General features: G+C 42.1%; 1 protein-coding gene across 6 annotated transcripts in view; it reads left to right on the forward strand.

Annotated features, from left to right (window-relative positions):
* The window catches only part of ARAP2 (ArfGAP with RhoGAP domain, ankyrin repeat and PH domain 2), a 115,269-nt gene that overhangs the window by 72,891 nt on the left and 25,796 nt on the right, over positions 1–16,582 (forward strand). For all 6 annotated transcript variants that reach the window (XM_039347658.1, XM_039347696.1, XM_039347666.1 and 3 more), the window contains 6 exons: positions 1,274–1,337; positions 4,868–5,031; positions 7,109–7,321; positions 8,382–8,487; positions 10,370–10,517; positions 15,452–15,520. In XM_039347658.1, the coding sequence (XP_039203592.1) occupies positions 1,274–1,337; positions 4,868–5,031; positions 7,109–7,321; positions 8,382–8,487; positions 10,370–10,517; positions 15,452–15,520 (764 nt within the window). The remainder of the gene's footprint in view (positions 1–1,273; positions 1,338–4,867; positions 5,032–7,108; positions 7,322–8,381; positions 8,488–10,369; positions 10,518–15,451; positions 15,521–16,582) is intronic.

Consider the following 16,582-nt stretch of genomic DNA (forward strand, 5'->3'; position numbering starts at 1 on the left):
TTAATCTTAGTTAGATTATATTTGTTTATTTTATTTTTTATCCTGTAATCAGCTCTGGGAAGTGGGGAAGAGGTGTGGGGGGGTTTATATTGTAATAAATTTATAAAACTTTTAAATAAAAAAAGCACCTTTGGGACATGTTCAGTGAAGCTTGACTGAACCAGGCAATTAAGAAGCCCATCCTATCTTTCCAAAATTCCACCTTCCACATGGCAACAAGGTCATCGATCAGAAAGATCCTGTACTTCATTGGACATCCACATTAACTGAGAATTGATACAGATCCCTTATTAAAACTTAAGGATCTTTCTCTCCAAATTCAACCCAGCCATCCAACAGAGATCACAACATTAGGGACAACAATTGGCCCACCAGAAATCAGAGCCAATAAAGGAGAATATTCGTAGCTCAGGGCTGAAATGAGGGGTCCTTGGTGCTCTCTGAGCTTGCTTGTTTTCTTGCAGAGGTTTCATGACCCAAACTAGGTAACATCATCAGTGCTAGCAAGTCAGTCAGTCACTAACAATGAGGATGTTATCTGGTTTGGGTCATGAAACGTCTGCAAGAAAACAAGCAAGCTCAGAGAGGAGTAAGAAATCAGAGCTGAAAATGACCATTAAAATAAATAGGTAATAGTCACAGTGTTATGGTTCCGGCTAATGAAACATTTCAAAGAACTTCCAGGCATTTATTTTCCTAAAAGTCTTTTATTGTTACAAAATGTCGGCACAGGCACAACAGAGGGATGCTAGGATCTAAGTTCTCTTCCTCTGAGCAGTTAAATTATCAGCATGTTCCCTCCCTAACTTAGCCCTCATATCTCACACTATCCAATTAGTGTGAAGGTCAAAGGTTTCCTTCCTCTTTCTTTCCCAGGCTTTACCCCCAACCCCCCTTCTGCTCTGTGTTAACCCCATAATTACCAGACAATTCTGCATATTGTCAAAAGCAAGAATATACAATATTTGCAGCGTTGACATACAGGATGTACAATGGGGGGGGGTTAACATAGGGAAATAGGAGAAACAGGTGCTGCCTGGGAACAATCAGGTGACAATAAGCAACAGACACCTTCTTTCCGCAGCCAGCCTCCATTTTATTTTCAGTGTCTTTCTCCCGGCTTGGAACTGGAGCTGATGTTTCTTCCAACACTATTAAAATAGATTGTTTCCAAGCTCCGTTGTTATTGAGCATATGTTTTCTATGGATTTTGTGCACTTAGGAAAAGACGACTGGTTTAAGTTTGTAAATGGCTCTGCCTTTCACGTTTCAGCGATCAGTAGCTGTGTCCAAAATGGAGAAAAAACAGATGTTCTGCTACTGGTTGAGAAAGGAAGGTAAGCTGTAAATTATAGAGTCTCAAGACGAGGATGGGGACTGATCAAAGCAATTGGAGAGGTTTGCTAGACATCCTGGCAAATACCCATTTGCACATGTGTGGGTGGACACATAGCTTCAGAAGATCCTCAAAGCAGATGGAGATAGTTCTTGCCTTGATGGATATTCTCAGATGGCTTCTTAGTTTTCTGGAAAAGGCTGTGAAATAGGAACTTCATAGAAATAGAGCACTAGAAATTATCTTGTTTTGTACACCTAGGATTGCTTTTACCAAATTTGTATTGGCTGTGTATGGTTAGAAGTAAAACCTTTGCTGGGAACCAGGATGTGGAAATTGATACACAAAGTTCACAAACTTGGTTCCATCCATTATAGCACGGGTCCCCAATCCCAGTTGTGTGGACCAGTACTGGGCCATGGCATGCCAGCAACTGGTCCACACAAACAAGCAAAGCCCTATCCGTGGGACGCAGGCAGCACACAAAACCATGCACTCTCTGGTCCTTGGAAAAACCTTTCTCCACAGAACCGGTCCCTGGTGTCCAAAAGGTTGGAGACCTCTGCATTACAGTTTGTCCTCAACTTACGATCACAATTGACCCCAAAATTAGGCAGATTCTCAAGTCTGTTGAGAGAGAGCTGTTCAATTTTAACACAGAGGGGGAGGGATACAACATTATCAATCTCCAGTCTACAACACAGCCCTTTCAGCAGTCCCAAGAAGGTTCCACGCCCATTTGCACCACTCAGTTGATCCTGAGGACACAGATCAATTTCCAAGTGGCCTCAACGACTCTTTAAAAGAGTGCAAGTGACCACTGTCTGCAAGGAGTATAAATCCTTCCATTCCCCACCAATCGGTCAGAGCTGAAGAAGCTTCTTGGATGCGAAGCAAAATGTCTTCAAAGAAAAACCAGAAAGTCCAGTTGCCTCTTGAAAAAGCATCTCTGGGACAAGTCCCATTCTAGTTATCTTTGGGAGATCAACCATGGTCTGTTCAGTGCAACCACCTAATGGTGTTTATTGGATGCATGTTAGTGCATACATACGTCTGTTTAGACATGGTCCTGGGAAGACATAAACACATATGAAAAAGTAGACATCACTTCTCACGGATCCTGCTCATGTGCAGAGATTTTGAGTAAATTTGCTGTTCCTAAGGTCTTTTTTCTCACCGTGCCGCTGATGTTTGGATGCTACCCCGGTAAAGGATTAAGATTATTAATTCTTGGCATTTCGTTTTTCAGTGGCCTTTATTCTAGGTTGGTACAGTAGAAAAATGAACGTGATATGGTTTGGCAAAAGCTTCGTTAGGTGTTGCTCTTCTCTTAGGAAATAAAATGTGGCCTGAGTTTTACACGCAGGCTTAGATGCATTTGGAAAGATCCAAGGGAGACGGACTTTAATAAAACCGCATTTCTTTATTTTATAGGGACTATTTACATGATACGGTAGAACGTCCAACAGAATCCGTAAGGACTTTGCAAGTGATAAATTGCCCATAAACAAGAAGCAATAGATGTGTCAGGAGGGGAAAGCAGCTTTTGCTCTTAGTTATTTTTCTTTTTTAAAAAAAAAATATCAGCCAAATAAAACGTGATGAGTGCCATGGCATCTGCTCCTTAGCTAATGCTGTATAAATATTGACTGAAAAACTCAACTGAGCAGAGAAAATATATTTTGCACAGGGTTGTAATCCCTTTGCCTTTTAAAATGGATGTGTGTATACCGCAGTAGACTGCACCTGGCTGTATTCTAGCTACTTTGGTCTGTTCGAGAGAGGAGACTATTTCTAGCTCATAGTCCTTGGTGCTCCCTGAGTTTGGTGCTTTTATTGCAGACATTTCATTACCCATTTAGGTAACATCAGTGGTGGGATTCAAATACCTCAACAACCGGTTCTCTTATTGGATGCAGGCCTGGGCCTTCGAGGCCTAGAACGAACTTCCAGAAGTGGCATCCATGCACTTTCGGCGGGCCGTTGTAGGCTTGGGAGGCCTCCTCCAGGCCTCTGAGGCCTAGAACGGACTTCCGGAAGTGGCATCCATGCACTTCTGGCAGGCCGTTCTAGGCCTGGGAGGCTTCCTCCAGGCCTCTGAGGCCTAGAACGGACTTCCGGAAGTGGCATCCATGCACTTCTGGCAGGCCATTCTAGGCCTGAGAGGCCTCCTCCAGGCCTTCAAAGCACAGAATGGACTTCTGGAAGCAGAGTTCATTCAGCCGGTTCTCTGAACTCCACAAAATTAAGCTACCGGTTCTGCTGAACTGGTGCAAACTGGCTGAATCCCACCACTGGGTAACATCCTCAGTGCTGGAAGGAAGAGGATGGGGGGAGGAGGAGAAGGAGGAGGAAGCAAAGGAGGAGAAGGAAAAGGATATTTTATTAACAAGCTAGGTAACATCATCACTGCCAAATGGGAGCAGAGTTTGCAGAGCAGAAGAGGAGGAAAAGGATTGTTTATGGCAGACATGTCAAACTCGTGACGTCATGTGACGTCGTGCAACGTATCGGGACAGTTTTGCCATTGCCAGCAATGGGGTGGGCATGGCTTCTACGTGATGTGTTCGGCCCACAGGCCGGCAGTTTGACACCCCTGGTCTATAGAGATTCTCAGTCATCTAAGTCATAATTGTCCCAAAGATGCTTTCTTAGGAGGCAACTGGACCTTCTTGTTTTTCTTACAAGACGTTTCTCATCCCAAAAGCTTCTTCAGCTCTGACTGGAGGGTGTGGAATGGAAGGATTTATACTCCTTGCAGAGAGCTGGTCATTTGCATTCTTTTAGAGGGTCTTTGAGGCCACCTGGAGGTTTATCCATGTTATCAAACCTTGAGTGGCTGGCAGATGACTTGAAAGTCAAGACTTTTACAGCTAGAAAAGCTTTGAAGCTATGTGAACGTTCCTTCTCTTTCTCCTTCAGCCAATGAGAGTGAAAAAAGAAGGAAGTCAACTCAGAATGAGCTCTAAACCTCTAAGCTTTTTTCTTAATATGTAGGAGAAATCAAAATATCTCATTAATTCCTCACAATGGTCTTCCACATTGCCACTACATTCTACAGCAGGGGTCCCCAACCGCCGGTCCATGGGCCGCGGCATGCCAACAACCGGTCCGCACAAACAAGCAAAGCCCCATCCATGGAATGCAGGCAGCACATAAAACCACACCCCCTCCGGTCTGTGGAAAAAACTCTCCACGGAACTGGTCCCTGGTGTTCAAAAGGTTGGGGACCTCTGTTGTACAGCACTAAGATTTTGGGCTGTCTATCTCATCCAAGCATGAGCCAAGCCTGACTGTCTCAGCTTCTTACTCAGACAAGGTGTGCTTTTCTTAAATGGAATAACTGCTCTCTGCAACAGCCAGCAGTGGTCTCCTGAACTTGTTTTGCAGTTGCAGCGTTTGTGTGATCGGTCCTTGCCATGGCTTTTCATTTAAAGAGAGAGCATTTTCACCCCCCCTCTCTCTCTCCCCCCCCCCTCTCTCTCTCTCTCCCCTTTTCGACATCTTTCCTCAAACTTTTTTTTTTTTCAGAACATTATACATCCGCGGCCACACCAAGTTGGATTTCACAGTCTGGCGTAGCGCAATTGAAAAAGCAGCTGGTACAGATGGCAACATGTTAGAAGATCAGCAGCTCAGCAAAAATGACGTGCCGATTATAGTGACCAGCTGTATCGCATTTGTTACGCAGTATGGTAAGTGGAGAGGGTGCGTTTGTTCAGATTCCTGAAAATTGGAGATGCACTTGGATAGAGTACTTAAGAAGTGTTGCCATCAGATTACACTAGGTGGGCTTGAGCTGTGATCTGTAAAGACTATGCTTTGAGTGGCATTTACTGTAAAGCTCAGTTTGAAGTAATTGTGTTGAGCATGGAACATGTACAGTACTACCTTGTTACTCATTTTTAGTTGCTTCCAGGAGGCACAATGAGTACCAAAGAATTTTTTTCCATAAGGAATAATGTAGTGCAGGGGTCTTCAAACTTGGCCCTTTTATGACTTGAGGACTTCAACTCGCAGAATTCCTCAGCCAGAGTGCCTGGCTGAGGAATTCTGGGAGTTGAGGTTCACAAGTCATAAAAGGGCCAAGTTTGAAGACCCCTGATGTAGTGAGTCCCAAGGCAGCTGACATCAACAAGTTCTAGCTTGTGCATCGAGTACCAAACAAACAACGAGTACCGAGGCAACATTTTTTGCATCAAAATGCGTTGTGTACCAAATTTGATGAATTTCCAAGCAGTTGAGTATCAAGGTACCACTCTATCTCGTTATGAGAGCAATAGGGCTGGAAAATTAAAATTAGAGCATCTTAGAGAACCTGAGGGATCTCTTTTATTTGTATTAGACAGAGGGAATAACTAAATGCACAGTGATGATGCCCTGTGCAGGACAGGAGGTCCTTGACTTACCACAGTTTGGTTAGTGACTGTTTGAAGTTGCAGCTGCACTGAAAAAAAAGTGTCTTACGATTGTTTTTTATCCTTCTGATCATTGTATGATCCCCATGGTCATGTGATCAAAATCCAGACACTTGACAACTGACAGTTCGCAGTGTCCCAAGTTCACGTGTTCTCTTGTTGTGACTTTCCAATGAGCAAAATCAACGGGGAAGTTAGGTTCACTTAGCAACCAATTGTGCCCAAGGGAAGGATGTATATTCCTTGCAGACAGCTAGTCATTTGTATTCTTTTAGAGAGTCGTTGAGGCCACTTGGAGGGTTTAATCTGTGTCCTCAAGGTCACCCGATGGGCCTTCCCTCAACACAGGAGGATGGAGATGGATGTCTCCAGTCTCAACACAGTCCTTTCTGCAGTTCCAAGAAGGCTCCACGCCCATTTTCACTGTTCAGGAGAGCCTGGGGGCACAGATAAACCTCCAAGTGGCCTCAACGACTCTCAGAAAGAGCGCTAATGACCAGATGACTGCAAAGAATATAAATCTTTCCATTCTGCACAATTCAGCCTGAACTGAAGAAGCTTCTTGGATGAGAAGTGAAATGTCTTCAAAGAAAAATCAGAAAATCCAGTTGCCTCCTGAAAAAAAAAGCATCTTTGGGACATTTTCTGCAGATGAAAGATAAACAAGATGATCTATGCCAGGGATATCAAACTCAATTTCATTGGGGGCCACATCAGCATTGCAGTTGCCTTGGGGGGCCAGGTGGGTGTGGCCAGGGTGGATGCAGCCTACTGGGTGGGCGTGGATGGAGTGGGTGTGGTCTACTGGATGGGCATCACCAGCTCTACATCGCTCGCATCTAGGGTGCCTGTGGGGGTCTGGGCAGGAGTGGGACAGATCTGAGGGTCTCTGGCAGAAGGGGGTGGGACCGGGGCAAGCACCAAGACATGGTCCATTTCTTCATTCCTCACAAAGGGTGACACCTCCCCAGCATGCACCCAGGGGGCGGGGCCAATGTGGCAGGGGCTGGTTCCTCACTGTTTCTAGATGGCCTTGTGGAGCTAAGACTGAATGTGTTTCAGCATAGATGGCCACCACAAAATTGTACATTGGCTCCCGGCTGGCCTGGACCAGGGCCAAGGCAGAGGGGGCCATTCCCTCACTGTTTCCAGGATGGCTTCGTGGGCCACATGAAACCACTTTGCGGGCTGCATCGGCCCCCGGGCCTTGTGTTTGACATGTCTGCTCTACGCCATTATATGAAGTGGTTCCAGATATAACGGCATGAAGCATCTTGTTTCTTTGATACTGTTTTATTTTATTTTTTTTTTTTTTTATGTATTTGGCTGATAACTTCTTTTTTTCTTATTTAAGGTTTGGGAAGCAAACATATCTACCTGAAGAATGGAAATCCTTTATATGTCAGAGAGCTTTTGGAAGATTTCAAGAAAGATGCCCGAAGTGTTAAGCTGAGGACTGGGAAGAACCGTCTGGAAGATGTTACTGATACCCTGAAATGTTTTCTTTCTGAAATAGATGACGCACTACTGACCAAAGAACTTTATCCTTTTTGGATCTCAGCACTAGGTAATGCATTATGGAATAGCTCTGAAACCTTATTTACCGTGCCTAAGGTAGAACAGAAAACATAGAATAATAGAGGTGGAAGGGACTTCAGAGGCAGTCAAGCTATTCTCCAAGGCGCCTGAAGGCAGGACAAGAAGCAACGGATGGAAACTAACCAAGGAGAGAAGCAACTTAGAACTAAGGAGAAACTTCCTGATGGTGAGAACAATTCACCAGTGGAACAACCTGCCTCCAGAAGTGATGAATGCTCCAACACTGAAAGTTTTTAAGAAGAGACTGGAGAGCCATTTGTCTGAAATGGTGTAGGGTTTCCTGCCTGAGCAGGGGGTTGGACTAGATGACCTCCAAGGTCCCTTCCAACATTATTATTATTAGCATTAGCATTATTATCATTATCATCATCATTATTATTATTATTATTATGGATCATCGCACAGTCAGCCAGATGTTCCGACTGGATTTGGCATTTTTGTCTACCTATCGAGTCCTTACCCAGGACCTGGGATAGGGAGATGTGGATGTCTGATGGTATTACAGATATCGTCGCAGGATGGAAGCGGTTCCTAGTAAGGCCACCTTTTGCAATTGACTAATTGTGAATTTGTCAATGCCGATGATGATGTTCAAGTGGTGTTCCAGTTGTTTTGGGATTGCACCCAAGGTGCCTATGACTATTGGTACTAGCCTTGCTTGCTTTTGCCACAGTCTTTCTATTTCTATTATTATTATTATTATTATTATTATTATTATTATTATTATTATTATTATTATTATCATCATCATCATCATTATCATCATTATTGTAAAATGGAGCAAAACTCACTTCACAAGTGTCTCGCTTAACGGCAGCAGTAACTTTGGGTTCAGTTGTGATCGTAAGGCGAGGACCACCCGTGTTTGTATTGTGCCGATGAAGGAGAGGCCGATTGGCTAAGTGATCTTTGCCAGGGACTCGGTGCTACTGAAGGGATAACTCGATCCCTTTTGTCTTTTGGACCGCGTGCTTGTTAATCCCAGGTAATTTAATTTCTAAGCTCCCCTCCTCCTTCTTCTCCCTCAGATACCCTGGATGACAAAGAAAGGGTGCGAAAATACAGCAGCTTTATTCACACGCTTCCACCCATCAATCAAGCCACTCTGGCAGCATTAATGGAACACCTGTACAGGTCAGTGTATCTATGGAGATTCTCCATCATCCAGGTCCGGGATGTCCCAAAGGTACTTTTTCAAGGAAGCAACTGGACTTTCTTGTTTTTCTTTGAAGACGTTTCACTTCTCATCCAAGAAGCTTCTTCAGCTCTGACTAGATGGTGGGGAATGGAAGGATTTATACTCCTTGCAGACACCTGGTCACTTGCATCCTTTTAGAGAGTTGTTGAGTCCACTTGGAGGTTTATCTGTGTCCTCAGGGTTACCTGAGTGGTGCAAATGGGTGTGGAGCCTTCTTGGGATCATTGAAAGGACTGTGTTGTGGAGGGTCACCTGTGAGGATAGTGAGGATGTAGATAAACCTCTGAGTGGCACAGCACAGAGGCAAAACAGTCAACTGGCAGTTCGAACCACCCTTTATTTGCTCCAATTTTCCCCAAATGCTCCCACGTTTCTGGCAAGCCCCAGAACAAAGTCAGACACATACACACACACCTTCAGCAGTCTCTGGCTGCAAGTAGTTTCAGGTACTGTTAGATTAGAAGAGTAATTTACTCAAGGCCACATAGATAACACGGAAAGAAATCTTACGAGTCTGTGGGAAAACAAGCTTGCCTGAGCAGTTTCAGAAGAGAAGCCGAAATTCAATCCAGAGGTCTTTGAACACCAAATCAAGTTTGTCAGCCAGTCCAACGGTCAAAGAGTTTTAGGGTTTCCAAGCAGAAATCACAACATGGAACAAGAGATCAGAGAGTTGTTTCCAAGATCAGCAACAGCACACCAAACTCCAACGAATCAGCGTTTGTCCCTGACAAATGCCTCTCCCTACAGCGTCTCCTTAAGTCTCAGTCTCCAGGAGTGCCTTTTGGAGAGGAGTGGGGCGCTCTCCTCTCAAGTAGTTGAGCCTGCCTGCATTGTTCCCTCCTTCTCTCCACTCTTCGTGCTCTAGGATCAGGAGGGGGTGGCCCTTACTCATCGCCTGAACTCTGCCTCTCATTCCATTCCGTTCCACTCCACTCCACTCCACTCTACTCTATTCTTATTCCATTCCATTCCATTCCATTCCATTCCACATTCTATTCTATTCTATTCTGTTCTGTTCTATTCTATTCTATTCCATTCCATTCCATTCCATTCCATATTCTATTCTATTCTATTCTATTCTATTCTATTCTATTCTATTCTATTCTATTCTATTCTATTCTATTCTATTCTATTCTATTCTATTCCATTCTATTCTATTCCATATTCTATTCTATTCTATTCTATTCTATTCTATTCTATTCTATTCTATTCTATTCTATTCTATTCTATTCTATTCTATTCCATTCCATATTCTATTCCATTCCATATTCTATTCTATTCTACTCTACTCTACTCTACTCCACTCCACTCCACTCCACTCCATTCCATTCCATTCCATTCCATTCCATTCCACATTCTATTCTATTCTATTCTATTCTATTCTATTCTATTCTATTCTATTCTATTCTATTCTATTCTATTCTACTCTACTCTACTCTACTCTACTCTACTCTACTCCACTCTAATCATGTTTTTCCTAAGGTCAGAAGGATAAGCTCTACCTGCAAGCTTAGCTTACTGGCCTAAATAGATTTTTTTTTTGCTTTGATCCTCATTCTCTATCATGTTCTCATCCATGAAGAGCGTTTTCTCCAAGGCATCTTCTTGACAAATAGAAGACAAAGGTTGAATAGCATCATGGGAAACATCAGTTAACGAGCTGGGAAAAGATAACGTGTACAATATCAGTTTACCGAGAACGTCTCTTTGGGTTGAACTCGGTTGTCGGAAAAGACAACCTGCAGCCACCACTGTGCCTATCAATGCCTGCTATATTTCTTTTTAAAGAAATGGATTTATTAACTTTATCCACAGGGTGCAAAAATGTTCAGAAATCAACCTGATGGACCCTCACCATCTGGCGATGGCTTTGTCCTCCTGCCTCTTTCAGACCAAAGGACAGACGAGCGAGGAAGTTGACGTGGTGGAGGACTTAATTATAAATTACGTGCAGCTTTTTGATGTGAGTCCTCTGCGTATCAATCGGGGGGGATATAATTCGGCAAACGGGACGAAAGCTTCAAATGCTGCTTCGTGTCTATGCTTGGGAAGGTGGTTTTTTTTGTTTTTTTTTAATCAAGCTTGGTAAATTATTTGCTTTGTAATCTGAATGGTTCTAAAGATAAGCCAGGGTTTTGTTGAACAGGCTGCCTTCAGCCGGGACTCCCACTTATTTCCATGAAATATACAATATGGGAAAACACTCACGGAGCCACTGCGACTGGGTGAAGGCTAACACTGTTTTTCGTAGGCTAAAGGTGTTGTTACGTCTCTGGTGTCGTCCCCGTAGAAGTGGCTTAGTTAGGAGGTCCAGGAGCGTACGGGGTTTTTCCACAAGCACAAGAGGCATGCTTACAAGAGGCATGCTTAAAATATTTTTATTATATATATATATATATATATATATATATATATATATATATATATATATATACACAAGGATGTTGGCATGGTGGGCTTGGTCAGCCAGAGAGCGCCCGTTTTCTGAAAGTAGTAGCCCAGGAGAAATAACCTTGATGTAATGCAGGCTGGGGGTCTCTTTGGAAATATACCAGCGTTTTGTCCTTCTCTTCTGTATCTCTCTCTCTCTTCTCCTTCCTCCCTCCCTCCCTCCCTTCCTTTCCCCTCCCTCCCTCCCTCCTTATGTCTTCCTTCCTTCCTTCCTCCCCTCCCATCTTCCTTCCTTTCTCCCTCCCTCCATCCCTCCCTCCCATCTCCTTCCTCCCTCTCTCCCCTCCCCTCCCTCCCTCCCTTCCTTCCTCCCTTCCTCCCTCCCTCCTCCTTTCCCTTCCCTCCCATCATTCCCTCCCTTCCTTTCCCTTCTATCATCCCTCCCTTCCTTTTCCCTTCCCCCATCTCCCTCCTTCCTTTCTCCTCCCTTCCCGCCATCTTCTTCCTTCCTTCCTTCCTTCCTTCCTTCCTTCCTTCCTTCCTTCCTCCTCCCCCTCCCTCCCTCCTCTTCCCTTCCCTCCCATCATCTTTCTTCCTTTCTTCTATCCTCCCTCCCTCCTCCCTTCCCTTCCCACCCATTTCCCTCCTTCTTTTCTCTCTCCCTTCCCACCATCCCTCTTCCTTCCTTCCTCTCTTCCCTCCCATCTTCCTTCCTTTCTCCCTCCCTCCTTCCCTCCCTCCCATCCCCTTCCTCCCTCTCTCCCCTCCCCTCCCTCCCTTCCTTCCTCCCTCCCTCTCTCCCTCCTCCTTTCCCTTCCCTCCCATCATCTTTCTTCCTTTCTTCTATCCTCCCTCCCTCCTCCCTTCCCTTCCCCCCATCTCCCTCCTTCCTTTCTCTCTCCCTTCCCGCCATCTTCTTCCTTCCTTCCTTCCTTCCTTCCTTCCTTCCTTCCTTCCTTCCTTCCTTCCCTCCTTCCTTCCTCCCTCCCTCCCTCTCTCCCTCCCTCCTCCTTTCCCTTCCCTTCCCTCCCATCATCTTTCTTCCTTTCTTCTATCCTCCCTCCTCCCTTCCCTTCCCACCCATCTCCCTTCTTCCTTTCTCTCTCCCTTCCCGCCATCTTCTTCCTTCCTTCCTTCCTTCCTTCCTTCCTTCCTTCCTTCCTTCCTTCCTTCCTTCCTCCCCCCCCCTTTATCCCCCCTTCTGATAGATTGTGTGGTCTTGTAGGATCACATAACTCTGTCATGTACCTACATATAGAAAGCTCGGCAATTTCTTTGAACATGCTTACCTGCTGACAAAATACACAGTAATTTAAAAGTTTAATTGGAAATGTAATATATGTACATACATACGTACGTACATACATACATATATACATACATACATACCTGCCAAATTGTACCAGTAGCATTACAAATACTTGTATTAGTAAATTTCAAATACTTGTTTTTACTTAAATTGATTCTTTGGAGGTTTTTTTTTTTTTTGAAGTAATGTTTAATTTATAGCCACCACAGAAGCATGGATTAAGGTTTAGCGTTTGAAAACATTTCTCTGTGGATATTCTGTTTTACTTTTTTAGGAAGATCAAAAGAAGGCTGCTAGCACCTTTTGTAACACGGAACCGCAGCTCATTTTATCAGATGCAAAAAATGGCTGAATGAATGTAGGAGCTAAATTGAATTTTAATTGAAGTGGGCTGGGGGAAAAAGGAAGGGGAAGGTAGGAGGGCTATACAAATTTATAAGATTGGCCAGCGTCCCTAATAGAACACATTGCTGTCAGGATAATAACCTTCAACTTCGACTTTTCACTTTTACATAATAATATATGGTAGCCATTTCTATGACAACAAACTTATCAAATCAGCAAACCAAAAAACTAAAGGTTTATTTTTTTTCTCCACCTCAAGCATAAAGTCCAAAAGCGGTTTCCAAATAGAAACAAAATTAATTTCATTCTTTTCTTCAATCATTTCAGAATAACAGAGTTGGAATGGAGGTCTTCTAATCCAATCCCTCAGTCAAAAACTATGTTACATGCTCAAAAACGTGTAGAGTGCTCAAAAACTATATTTTTCCTCTTATTTGTCTGGGTAATGGATCCCTCCTATTTCTCCAGCTTATCTTCCTCGCTGTCTACATCACTGTTTCTCAGCTTTAGCAGCTTAAAGACATATGGACTTCAACTCCCAGAATTCCTCAGCTGGCTGAATGATGAACTCTGGGAATTGAGGTCCACACGTTTAAGTTGGTTAGTTTCAAAACAGTGGTCTATACCAGTGTCTCTTTGGGGATGAGAGAGATACAGGGAGAGAGAGAGAGATACACACAAATAGAGAAAGAGAAACACACAGCGAGAAAGAAGAGAAACAGAAAGAGAAAGAAAGAAAAAGAAAGAGAGAAAGAGAAACAGGGAGAAAAAGAGAAATAGAGAGAGAAAGAAACAGAGAGAAAGAGAAACAATGAGAAAGAGAAACAGAGAGAAAGAGACAAAGAGAAACGGAGAGAAACAGAGAAATGTTTTCATAGAAATATCAAATAGTGTTAAAAATGAAATATTTGATATTTCATAGAAATATTTTCATAGAAATATCAATTAGTGTTAAAAATGAAATATTTGATATTTCATAGAAATATTTTCATAGAAATATCTAATAGTGTTAAAATGGAAATAGTTCATATTTCACAGAAATGTTTTCATAGAAATATAAACTGGTGTTAAAATGGAAATATTTCATATTTCATAGAAATATCAAATAGTGTTAAAAAGGAAATACTTTATATTTCATAGAAATGTTTTCATAAAAATATAAACTGGTGTTAAAATGGAAATACTTCATCTTTCATAGAAATGTTTTCATAGAAATATCAAATAGTGTTAAAATGGAAATTTCATATTTCATAGAAATGTTTTCATACAAATATCAAATAATGTTAAAATGGAAATATTTCATATTTCATAGAAATGTTTTCATACAGATATCAAATAATGTTAAAATGGAAATATTCCATATTTCATAAATCAATCTTTTTTTGGTTTCTGCAGCTCCTCCATTTTGTTTCACGGTACAGTTTGTGCTCTCTGTTTATTGCTTGTAAAATTTGCTAATTCCCGCTTGACTTGCAACGGGCCACGTTGATGTGTGATTGCTAGAAAACATAAAAACCATAATGGAAACCTCAAAAGCAGCTGTAAAGCTGTCCAGAAAAGCCTTTCCTGAAATATCTAGTTGTAAATGTAAAATGGCTAGTAAAATAACCAGATTTTATTACGTACTTTGTCAGGTCACACAAATGTGGTAATGTAGAGAGGAGTGTATAGCAGCCGAAATATAAAAAGAGAGGATCAATAAAACTCAAGTGCATAATAAGATGGATAGATAATTGTCAATCATTTCTGACTCTAGAAATGATCTTCAGGTTTTCCAATTACTAAGCAGTGATTAAAATTGTCAGAGAATTAACAAACAGGCTGGAGAGCTTTCGTTTCCAGGTTTAGTGTCATGTCAATGTAAGTTGGTTCAAACTTCTAATTAAAGGCTAAAGTCTACATTTCAGCAGGCTAAAGGTCCTTTTTAAATTTCCTTAAGTTAAGATTAGCACACTTGCAGTCTAGATTGAAAACATTTAATTCAAAGCATGCGAATATAACAGTTCCGATGAACAGTGTTAATTGGAAGAAAGATTGAGGTTCTATAACAATGGTGGCGAACCTATGGCACGCGTGCCAGAGGCGGCACTCAGAGCCCTCTCTGTGGGCACGTGCGCCATTGCCTCAGCCCCGCCTCCCCCTGTGGCCCCCTCCTCACCAGCAGCCCCCCCCAGAGGAGAATCACACCCGAGCAGCCAAGGACATGATGATGCTGCAGGACGCGGGCAGAGGGTGTGGCTTCCATGGCGCTGCTGGGCTGCCTGGGCAATCTGCGGCAGGCCATGGAGCGGTGGGGGGCATGGTCGGGGGCCCTGTGGGCAGGTGGGGGATGGGGCAGGGGTGGTTTTTGGGCACTTGGTCTCTAAAAGGTTTGCCATCACTATTCTATAACGCAAGAATCCCACCTTATTTTCAAATAGGCAACTTGTGACGTTGTTGGTTTCATTTTGCTTCTTTGATACAAAGAGTTGGAAAGTTGCCTAAGATAAAACAGTCTCTGTAGATTTATTGTGTTGGTAAATACTAGATTTTTTTTAAATATATATATATATATATATATATATTAATGAAAGAAATAACTTTTGCAACAGTGCTGGACGGAATAGGTCAAATGATTTGACTAAACAAAGAATTCAATAATACAGGGCTGGAATAAATTTGTTTTACAGAAGAATTTGATATTGTTTGCTCCTTATTATATTACTGAAGAACCATTTTGGGAGATGGACATCTCCCTTTATTAGCCTGGTCTGTGAACAGTGGATGCAAGAATAGAACTGATGTCCTTTTCTTTGTTAAAAAAAAAAGATGCTTGGGCGACTCATTAAATTGTTCTTGTTGTTTTTACACAGATTCAGCAAGATCAAGTGAAGCAAATGGACATTGAAAACAGCTTTATCACCAAATGGAAAGACACGCAAGTATGTAAGGATGGTTCCTTCACTTGTGGATAGAGTGGAGTGGAGTGGAATGGAATAGAATAGAATAGAATAGAATAGAATATGGAATGGAATAGAATATGGAATGGAATGGAATGGAATATAATATAATAGAATAGAATATGGAATGGAATATAGAATAGAATAGAATAGAATAGAATAGAATAGAATAGAATAGAATAGAATAGAATAGAATAGAGTAGAATAGAATAGAATATGGAATGGAATATAGAATAGAATAGAATAGAATAGAATAGAATAGAATAGAATAGAATAGAATAGAATATGGAATGGAATATGGAATGGAATATAGAATAGTATAGAATAGAATAGAATAGAATAGAATAGAATAGAATAGAATAGAATAGAATAGAATAGAATATGGAATGTATAGAATAGAATAGAATAGAATAGAATAGAATAGAATATGGAATGAATAGAATAGAATAGAATAGAATATGGAATGGAATATGGAATGGAATATAGAATAGAATAGAATATGGAATGACTAGAATAGAATAGAGTAGAGTAGAGTAGAGTATAGAGTAGAGTAGAGTAGAGTAGAGTAGAGTAGAGTAGAATAGAATAGAATAGCCTTCCTAATTCAGCCTCCTTCCCTGTTTGCCTGCAGCCTGAAAGATTTCAAAATAAATAAATACATCTTCAGAGCATGTTTATCAGGAGTCTAAAACGGACTGATGATCAAGGGTAGACTAGACCAGGGGTAGGCAACCTTGGCTCTTTTATGACTCGTGGACTTCAACTCCTAGAATTCCTGAGCCAGCCATGTTGAGGGAAAAGGGAGAGGTTTCCAAGCTGAGCCATGCTGGCTCAGGAATTCTGGGAGTTAGTCCACCAGTCATAAAAGAGCCAAGGTTGCCTACCCCTGGATTAGATCATATTACAAATTTGAAATAAAAGAAAAAAAAATCATTTCCCCCTAGGTGGAGCCAGTTTTCCTTGGCACCTCTGCTTCTTTTCCCAAATCTTAAACCAAAATCTGGTGACGCTTCAAGCTTGCCTCCTCTTAAAACCTTCAAAAGA

Source organism: Crotalus tigris, unplaced genomic scaffold (genome assembly GCF_016545835.1).
Source record: "Crotalus tigris isolate CLP2741 ecotype Arizona unplaced genomic scaffold, ASM1654583v1 scf7180000017559.9942113025:1136094, whole genome shotgun sequence".
Taxonomy (NCBI): domain Eukaryota; kingdom Metazoa; phylum Chordata; class Lepidosauria; order Squamata; family Viperidae; genus Crotalus; species Crotalus tigris.